This window comes from Clytia hemisphaerica, unplaced genomic scaffold (genome assembly GCF_902728285.1).
Source record: "Clytia hemisphaerica strain Z4C2 unplaced genomic scaffold, Clytia hemisphaerica genome assembly, whole genome shotgun sequence".
Taxonomy (NCBI): domain Eukaryota; kingdom Metazoa; phylum Cnidaria; class Hydrozoa; order Leptothecata; family Clytiidae; genus Clytia; species Clytia hemisphaerica.
This window is the reverse complement of record NW_027103774.1, coordinates 831184-841905: the sequence shown is the minus strand read 5'-3', so window position 1 is coordinate 841905 and position 10722 is coordinate 831184. Positions and strand designations below refer to the sequence as shown.

General features: G+C 35.3%; 1 protein-coding gene across 1 annotated transcript; it reads right to left on the bottom strand.

Moving 5' to 3' along the window:
* Positions 1 to 4390: 4390 nt before the first annotated feature.
* On the bottom strand, positions 4391 to 9301 carry LOC136806150 (uncharacterized). The gene has a single exon (XM_067062717.1). The coding sequence runs from the start codon at positions 9299 to 9301 to the stop codon at positions 4391 to 4393; it is 4911 nt and encodes a 1636-aa protein (XP_066918818.1).
* Between the last annotated feature and the right edge of the window lie 1421 nt (positions 9302 to 10722).

The following is a 10722-nucleotide window of genomic DNA, read 5'->3' as shown; positions in this document are numbered from 1 at the left end:
TCATTTTTTTAGCATTGAGAATGTTGGAATTTTTGATACCACTAACTATGTAGAAAAGAACGCATTCATTAAGTTTTCCATAGCTTTTTTTGTCCCTGATTTCTACCATCAACAATCCTTCACATGAGTCCAGTCAAGTGTAACCACGGATCTTTGCCATTTAAATGTATAACCGAAACATAAGAACTGGAGTTTGTACAATGAACATTTGTTTTCAAACATTTTGTTTTTCAATTATTCGCCTTACTGTACCTTGGATTATTGGAATCATCCGTCGGTTATAGAAATCAAGTGCAAAAGCAACTTTTTTTCATATGAAAAATCGGGTCGATTGTACTCGTGGGTCTTTGCCATTCAAATTTATTAAGTAAGTAAGTAAGTATTTATTTACCTTTTTAACACATCTGAAAATGATACAAGAGGCGGAATCAACAAAATAAAAAGGAAGGAGACCGCCTTATAGCTAAGCTAATCAAAAAAGATGCGGCCACCTAAGTGCCGAAAAAATTGAAGCAATAAAAAGCTCAGTATTCCCCAATACAGTGAGTGAAGGCAAGAGATTTAATGATATCATAATCAGATGAGCTCAAGGTTATATCAGGGTATGATCGCTGTAAACAATTCCATTGTGTTATGCAGGTCTTAATAAATGATTTGTTACCAAAAGTTATAGTGTTAAAGGAAGGAACAAAAAGAAGTTTCAATTTTGCTCCTCTGGTACCTTGATTATCATCACCATCAGCATCAAGCTGAATGAAGTTAAAAAATTGCAGGAGATCGAAAGGTAATCTGTTGTTCAAGAATTTGTGAACAAAAGAAATATTAAGGCATCTGACAAGGTCGAAGATTTTGAGAATTTTTAAGATCTGAGAAAAGTGGAGAAGAAGGGCATTGAGAGTTATTAAAGGTAATGAGACGTAAGGCTTTCTTTTGAAGAATAAAGATAGGTTTAGATGTAGTATTATCAGTGAGTCCCCAAAGTTGGCAACCATATTGTAAATGAGAATGGAAAAGAGCATAGTAGATATTAACAATGGTTTTTGTTGAAACATAGTGCCTGAGTTTTGATATAATACCATTGGCTCGTGCAAGTTTTGATGACAGAAAAGTGGTGTGCGCTTTCCAGTTGAGGTGAGAGTCAATCAATATACCTAGATACTTGATATGAGAGCTTTGAAAGATTTTAAGGAAAGGATTGAAAGCAAGAGCTTTACGAGTTTTATTAAAAATTCTGTTTTCCCAGCATTAAGGGAAATTTTGTTGGCTTTCAACCAGGTTTGGAGGGATCTGAGATCACGATTGACTCTGTTGCATAAAGATAGAAGATCAGAATTAAAATGCAAGAGATGAGTATGATCAGCAAAATGAAAAGTTTCACTTGAAAAAATGGCATTGTGGAGATCGTTAATGTAAATTAGAAATAAAAGGGGTCCCAAAACAGAGCCTTGCGGAACCCCATGAGGAATTATTTTAATAGAGGACTCAGTAGAGGAGATGGAAACAAACTGAGATCTATTAGATAGATACGATCTAAACCATTCATTAGCCTTGCCTCTGATACCATAGTGATTTAATTTTGAAATTAGAATAGAGTGATCAACCGTATCAAAAGCCTTTTGTAAATCAACAAGACGCCCAAGGGCATGAAGGCCCAGCAATATAAAACTTCAACTTATGAAAAACTGGAAAAAGATCTAGGCATTTATTAGCACACAGCAATATAATTGAAAACTATGTTAGAGATCGAAAATAATTTGGGATAAGCTCTAATTTAAGTTGTGGTCAAACTTTGCTCCTCTATCTGCCTCTATCATCATTAGAATATCCGGGTTAGCTTTTAGGTTTTAATAATTTATTTGAACAATTGAACACTAGTGTAATTTTTTTGAATTCATCTTTTAAATCAATAGCGTAAATGTAATCAAAAAATCTTACAAATGTTTTAAAAGTTATGCTCTAAATAGTTTTTTCAAAATATAGTGGTTGAAACTTAATCACAACATGTAAATAAAATAATATATATAAACTTTAAAACTGTTTTCTTAAAAAATATGTACAAATGAAGTGAATGATAAAAATTTGTTCCAAAATAAATTCATGTCGTACTTATAAAACAAAAAATAAATGAAAAACAATGAAAAACCAAAACTCTTTACGACTTTTGTTTTACATATAAAAATGAGTCAAAAGCAAAACTCCTCAATTTTCAACCTAAAAAGGAAAAAGTGAACAAAACTTCACCTCTCATGGTATTCTGAATTAAATAAAAAATATGTACAAATGAAGTGAACTTAAAAATAAAGATTTCATGTTTGGTATAATAAAAATATGTTTCAAATAAATTCACGTCATACTTTAACCAAAAAATAAATGAAAAACAAAAGAGCAAAAAACAAAGAAAAATAACAACTCTTGACAACTTTTGTTTTACACAATATTATCCTCCTTTTTTAGGGAATGCCATTCAGTCAAAAGCAAAACAAATCCTCAAATTTAAAACTAAGAACAAAAAAGTGAACTAAACTCACCTCTCATGGTGTTCTAAATTAAATACAAACACTAGCATCAACAAATGAAAAGTTTTTTTTTCAAATTAATTTTCAGATTAAGTTTTTACTTTTGTTTTGATTGTTCTTTCGTGCCATTGTTTTGAGTTGTAACAACAGCTTTCCCATCACTTGTCTTCATGGGCTTAATGGAAACTACCTCTTTGGAATCAGCAAAAAATACAACTTCAACACTTTTACCGAACAAGTAATCTGACAAACCTTCCTCCTCAAATGGGCTGTAACTCCAATTGTCGCAGTGCATAACCAGTAGTTGATCTTCAATTCCCAATGTGACTTTCTTGGAGTCACCATGTGCTGGTTGCATTGATGAGCATCCTGGGCATTTGAATTTGGTTGATGTGAGAGGGTGTGGGACCAACCTTGCGCAGTTTTGACACTTGGAGCCACAAGTAAAATCTTTAATGAATTTCACAGCTGCTTGAATTGTTTTAGTTGGCTTCAAGGGAACCTTTTTCATGGTTTTATAAATTTCTTTCAAAGCTTTGTCAGCAGGCGTGGCACAAATTTCAGTATTGGAGTTTGTTGTAATGGTCACTTTATCATTACGGAGCTTAATGACAGCATTTTTCAACTCAAAACACTTGTTGTCCCCTGCTTTCATAACCGGTTGAATGTTGGTTGACCACAAAGAAATAGGCATGTCACCAGTGAGATCAGCAAATTTGCCTTCAAGTAAATCAAACCCACCTTTGTTCAAAATCTCACCAGCATGATAGATGGCACCTTTTAAATGGACCCGGTTATCTGTTGATTCTATAGGGTTGGCCAAAATATCTTTCACTGTTTTAGTTTGAGCGGATACGGTTTCACTTCTTTCAAACGATAAACTGCCACTTGCAATTGGCTCGATTGTCGAATGATCATTGAAAATGATCTCTGCATAATTTGGGTTGTCTGGAATGACTTCTTTAATATTTCGTAATGTTACAGCTTGACCTGTGTTTTCTAACAATTTGAATTCCTGACATGCAGATGTTTTAAAACAAATAGCTCGGCGCAATTCTCGGTTGTCAGTGGTTTGAAGTCGGAAATTGACGTGTTTTTTCTTCATTGGGCTGGTTTCATGAACATAACCGGTTAAAGATTTTCTTTTAGAAGCCATCCTGATTTCCCTGTAATACATAATAGAGAAAAGTAAAGTGTAAATTGATGAATATACATTCAGTTAATATGTACATCATGCAGTTCCCAGGAATAACCAGCTTTAATATGGGTGACTGTGATTGTAGAGAAAAAAGACACATGGCAGGCCTAATAGAGCTGTCTAGTTAATTGGACCTGTAAATGGCCTTTAATAATAATAGGTGATCAAAAAATAATGCAAATTCGAAACAAATGTAACATGTTATTATAAATTGAATTTACTAGGAATCGATAATTTTCAGTTAGAGTAGTTGGGGGTATAATAATTCAAAGATAATTACCGATTGCTTTTTGTGGTTTTTCTTCGTAGTTTGCTGGGGAAAAGGTATAAGTATTCATGTGAAATTGTTGATATTTCCAAATTTCGCGTTGGGCACATTTTGATATTAGGCACGTTACGCCCGCTACGCGGTGGGCGTGCGGATAGATGGCGGGCGTAAGGAAAACTCAGCACCCAACACATCATCAGGAAGCACTTTTCTCGCCCCGTCTTCGGTTCGTCGATTTGTTGCTTGTTTTTTTTTTTTCGATTTTCAAAGTAGTACGATTTTTTTAAATAAAAGGAATCCGTCCATTACGTCCGCTACTCCGCTACTAGCTGTGTTATGAGTTACGACTGCTGCGAAATGCTTTGTTGTTGTTGCTCATTTGATTTAACGTTTGTAATCGTTATAATTTTAACAACTGATTTTTTTTAAGGTGATTTGGACTGCTTCGTGGTCTGAATAATAGACGCTATGAATGTTCGAATTAATTTCAAACATTGTTTTTAATTCTTTATGGATGTACACATGATCAATCAATGAGCCGGATATGTGTGTTGGTTCATGAACAACCATATCAAAATTTTCCAAACGAGCTCTCAAAAAGTTTGATTCTTCAGTAAAAAAGTTCTTATTGAAGTCTCCTAAAATGATATGAACATTGTCATAATTTCCCATAAGATGCTCGATCGTATACAGAAATTGATCGTTATTAAGATTTTGCTGGCGATATAGTAGTATCATATTAATGGGAAAATCTACACCATAATGACTCAGTGTGAGACGTGTGGCCCCAGGTAAATTACTGCTACCCAATATTTCGATACCTTGCTTGTAGGCAATAGCAGTGTTAGAATATACATGTTCTGCTAAATTATTAACATACAGAGACAACGGTTTAAGGATATTTTCGATTTCCTCAGTATTATTATGCTCCTCCAATTGCGTTTCAGTCATACATATTATGGAGCTTTCCATCAGGATTCTGTCAGAACTTATATCTACGGCATGTTTTTTCAATGAGCGCACATTAAGAAGAGATACGATGATTTCGTTCCTGTTTCTTTCACGTGTTTTTTTTGTTTCGAGGCTCATATTTTCTCTCATCTCATTGTATTCGTCTGTAGCTTTCGCATCGCATTTTATGATATTTGGGTTGAAAATACCCATTAAGTTCAATCCTTGCAAGGAAGTAACACGACTTAAAGCAACATAAACTTGACCTGGCTTAAAACTCCTTTGGCCGAATAGAGTCATATTGAAAACAATTTGAGAAAATGTCTTTCCCTGCACTTTATGAACGGTACATGCCCACGAAAGCATCAACGGAAATTGAATACGTTTGACAGAAGGATATGTTTTCGTTGTTTTAACCCCAAATTCTTTCTCTATCTTCTCTATTGGTACTAAATTATTTGCTCGTCCATATGTATCCCTGTTCTTTGCTTTGACACCAATATCGTCACTCTCCATTTTCAAGTATATACGATTTACTCTTTCATCACGATCAAATCTTATATGTTCGACTACTCCAATCTGACCATTGCAAAGCTTATCTTCGACGTCGATGTTCGATGTTATCATTACTTTAGCACCAAGTTTAAAAACAAATTCATAAGCTAGCCCTCCCGTTTGCATTTGACCGCGTCGATAAACTTCATTTTTATCTGAATTACATATGTTTTTAGGAAATTTATCAAGTGATACAACTTTAATTTGTCCTCCGGGTAGCTCATCTAGTTTCATTTTGTTGTGAGCATCAACTGGTTTATTTTCAGCCCATAAGTGAATAGCTTCTCTCGGATAATCAGGATGGTTTTCTGTGACCACTCTCTGAGAGAGGATTTCCATGTCATTTACTTGAGTTATTCCAAGTCGAATATTGTTTAAAACATCAATGAACACTTGATCGCCCCTTTGCCTCATCACCTCAGTAAGCTCAACTAATTTGAAGTTTCTCCAAATATGATCGATATTCAACAAAGCTTCTGGGAAGGGAGAAAATATTGTTCCTCCTTTTATTGGGGGTAATTGATAAAAATCTCCGCAAGCTATTATTGATATACCAGCAAATGGAATATTCTCACTGCATCCAAAGATATCACAAAGCCGTTGATGAATGTGAAGTAAACGGTATTTTGAGACCATTGAAATTTCATCAATAATGATTACTTTTAGCTCCGAAAGACGCTCTCTCAAAGTTGACCTACTTTTATCTGGAAGATTAGGAATGTGTTTGGACCATTCATGACCTGGAATCAAACTGAAGACCGAATTTATTGTTGAACCTGCTACGTTGACAGCTGCGACGCCTGTTGGTGCCATAATGAGTAATCTTTCTTTTGATGCATTTCTTGTGCCGTAAGTCAAAGCTTTCTCCAAAAAGAATTTAATTGTGTTAAGCGTGTAAGATTTTCCGCATCCTGCACTACCTGTTAGAAAGACATAAAAGGGAGCTGGTTTTTCTAGTGCATTAGTTCTTAGTTGTTGCATTGACTTTCTACTCCAACGTAATACGAAATCAAAAAATGACTTTTGCTTTTCGTTGAGAGATCGAATTCTTGTACTTAATTCATCATCTGAAATCAATGGTTCAATGGTTTGTACTGAAGCACCTCCTCTGTACTCATTCTCATTTTCCTCTTCATAATTTGTTTCTTCTTCGTTTGCATCATTCATTTCTTCTTCCCTTACTTCATCATTTTCCTGTTCTCCGTAAATATCATAGCCTCTTGGATTCTCTTGGAAATTCAGCATTGCTTCATCTACCATATCACCGAATGGTTCAAAGAGCTCTTTGTTTCTATTTATCTCTATTAATACTTCGGGTAAAAGAAGTTTTTCAGTATATGTTCCTGATTGGCCCTTGAGTTCGTTTTCATTTCTGAACGGAAAAAACATAAACAGCAAATGATGAGCATAGTGCTCTGGCTTTTTCTCTTTGCTCGGAACGTGATACCTCAAAACACTTTTAGTTTTACGCAATTTTAAACGTTCCTTTTTATTAGACATTAATGGGAATGATGCTGGTAAACGTCGGTCCATGACCACTGATGGATCCAATTCTTCAAGGATTTCCGGTTGATAATCATTTTCCTCTTCTACTTTTTTAGATTCAAGGATGTAATTGGCTAAAAATTCAGCAAAACATAAATGATCCACTGCAGCAAATCTTCCGTTCATGTGTCTTGCATCTGGTCTATCTAAGTACCGATCTAACATGTTTCTTTTAAATACATTTTTATCGTCCGCATCCATAATTGAAATTTCCCCTTGACTTTTACAAACACGATAACGGTTCTCAGGTAAATTACTGTTGGCAAAAGTAACTCCCGGGGACGTTTTTCTAAGCCAAACTTCTGGGAGGACAATAGAAACAGCTTCCTGTAAAGACATTTCCCTATGTGTTCTGTAAGCCCTAGATATTGATTTCATTTTTTCACGCAAAGATGCATTCGATTCCAATGCTTCTTTTGCTGCTTGTTTCATTGCTTCCGTTGATTCGTCTTCAGATTTGGAAATATAAGCACACATATAGGAAACTGCTCGGTGGTAGTCCAGGACAGGCTGTAAATCCATATTAGCCTCCCATGCACGCAATCCTTCTTCAAAGTAATTGTTTACAAAACATGCTGCTGGAGAACGCTTATAATGTATTTGAAAACCTTTATCGGGAGAGATAGCAAGGTTTTTGTAATAAGTTTCTTTCGTTATTCCCAGCTCCGTCAAGATTTCTTCGATCGAATTCGGTTCTTTATAGTTATCCTTTGATGGGTCATGAACATTGTTATGCCTTGGATCAAAGTTTTTGTCAATATAGTTTTTTACTGGAGCTAGGATCAATTTCCTTTTTTCAAGTATTTCATCTTTGTCTGGTAGGTTCTCGTCTAAAGGGATGGCAATTATGGTTCTTTCGATAAAAAACTTGCCAAAATGATACCTACAGGACTGATTTTTGTACTTTCGACAGGATTTTGAATGACGATGTATTTGATATGTCTTTACCAAGTCAAATAGTTCGCTATTTTTATCTTCTGGGAGGTCACATTTTATAATTTTATCAATAAATTTAACGTATTCGTCAACGGTTTCGCGTGTTAAGACAGGAGCGCCGTCAATCCAGACAAGGCAGTGAGTATGTGCACTTCCTCTAGCTTGAAATTCTATTCTTATAGCATAGTGCTTTAACTTTCCTCCTAATGCTCCTTTGGCGATAATGTGTTTGAAATAACATTCGAGACGATATTGAAAATGCCTTGCCAACACGACGGGATTCGATTGTAGAATTTGCGTTCTCTCCAAATAACTCAAATTGTTTATTTGTTCTTCAGTCATATCTTTCCCTTTTATTTTTTGAATGATTTCAACAATTTCAGGCCATCTTAAGTCAGCACATGATAAAGTATGAAAGAATGTTGGCAACCCTAATTGCTTTACCATTGCTAAAACTTCATAAAGGAATCGTTTCCAATAAGCAGGGGTGCCTTTTAAGTTGTTCATAAAACTATATGCGTTGTCATTTGCAACGAGATTGGAAACTGTCTCCTTAAAGTTTTGAGACAAATTGCCAGCGGTCAATCCTTCTGTTTGAATCTTTTTCAGAGCTGTGTTTATGCTATTGTTCAAATTCAAATGCTGCAATAAAGATTGCGCATAGAAAATATAGTCACTGTCGGAGGAAAACTTTTGAGTGTAGTTTAATAGTCGCTGGTTAAAGTATCTGCAAGGGCTCAACTTTTCATCCCTGTTATACGTGTATCCAAATTTACCGGTAGGAAATAAATGGGGATGGGCAAGCATTTCGCAATCTTCATCGCAAATTATGGGTAAGGGGTTTTGGTCTTGTCCAGGAGCAATAACAATATTAGAGTCGTCAACAATGTCATGTGCTAATTCGGGAACGAAAACTGTTTCCGAAGCGGGAATGCGCAGATGATCTAGGGGGTTTTCATCCTCTTCTTCGCCATGTTCAACAGTTTTAACTTGGTCGATGTTTTCCTCATTTACGAAGTGAATTTCGTTATTTTCATCTTGATCGTTGTTGTTGATGGAATCGATCCAGCAATCGGGTATAGAATCTATGTTGATTTCTATGTCAGAATACAAAGGATTGCAATTCTTTAGATAGGTCAGAACTTCTCTAACAAAATTTGGCCGGACGGGTTCAAAGTAGACATTGGATTTAAAGTTCATTTTCTTTTTCAAAGCCACCCTAACGACTCCGTTATTGTCCATTCCACGGGGTAGTATGTTGCATATTTCATCTGCTTTTATCGGGACGTTACATATTGCTCCTTTCATTTTTGGGGCTTGTCCTTTACTCATGATAGTAATCCTTTTAAACAAGAGACGTTTAGCAATGATGACCTTTTCTAATTTTCTTATATCTGAAAACCTTTCGGGTAAATTGATAACCTGCAAATCATTCGCGACCGCTTGACATGGGAGTTTGTTTTTGAGTAGCTTCTTATGACAGGTTTTACATATATATTCTTTATTGTCGAAACTAAGAACACGATACGAAAACACTTTCTCGTTAGCACAGTCATATTTATTTTCGTCAAATAAAACAACAGATACCTTATAAAGAAGTCTGTTACAAATCACGTAAATATAAAAACTCGAATTTCTTTTTTAAACATATTTACTCGCCGCATACTATTAGATTCATTGACTAAAGCATCATTTTTGTTAGCTTTTCGTATTCTATCTTTTTCTTTTTTGTCTCGTTTTTGTTTTTCTGTCAGATTTTGCCTGACTTTAGCCTTTTGTATTCGTTTTTTCTCCCTATTTTCTTGTCTTTGTTCGTCTGTCAGATTAGCCCGGAACTTAGCCTTTTGCATTCGGTCTTTCTCCCTCTTTTCTTGTCTTTGTTCTTCTGTCAGATCTATATTAGCCCGGACTTTGGCCTTTTGTGTTCGGTCTTTCACCCTTCTTTTTTGTTTTTGTTCTTCTGTTAGATTAGACCGGGCATTTGCTTTTCGAATTCGGTCTTTTTCTCTTTTTTCGCATTTTAGTTTGTCTGCTAGATTGGCCTGGGGTTCTGTTTACCAGTTTTAATATCTTCGATTATAGATTTCGTTGAGGTACCTTCACTTTGACATTCTTTTTTATTTTCACGAAACTCCGATCTAAGTTTGTACTTTTTACATTCTCCAGAACGGAAATTTTCATTGAATTGTTTTCTTTTTTCCACATATCCATAACTACTACGGAGTTTGTTTTTAAAAGTTCTTAGGGAATCATCTGAAATTATAGTTCTTATATACTGAACTTCAAAGCCGACAATATTGTTTTGAAATTGTCTCAAATAGAATGCTTTCAAGTATTCTTCTAGATCACTTACAGTGTTAAACTCGAGTAAGACTGATGTTCCCGTAATAACCACCAATTATACCATCTGAATTACGGCTGTGGGAATCGAAGACATAAAAACTATTGTTGCCAAACATAAATGCAGTACCGTTGCCACATGCTAGAAAGATCCCACAACTAAATATAGGAGGTGGTCTAATAAAACCTCTGCTGTCTTCATTTAAGACTGACACAGTCACAGGGGTACGTTGAAATTCAATAACATCGTTTTCAATGCTTAATTGGGAAGGGAGCTCGGTCAAATCGATGTATTCGTTAGTATAGCCAAGACCTCTGTATAGGTCATTGCCTAACCTTAGTATAATATCAAGATCAGACCTTTCCCAATCTTTTAGAAGTTTTAAATGAGAGTATAATATCGCGGATGTAGA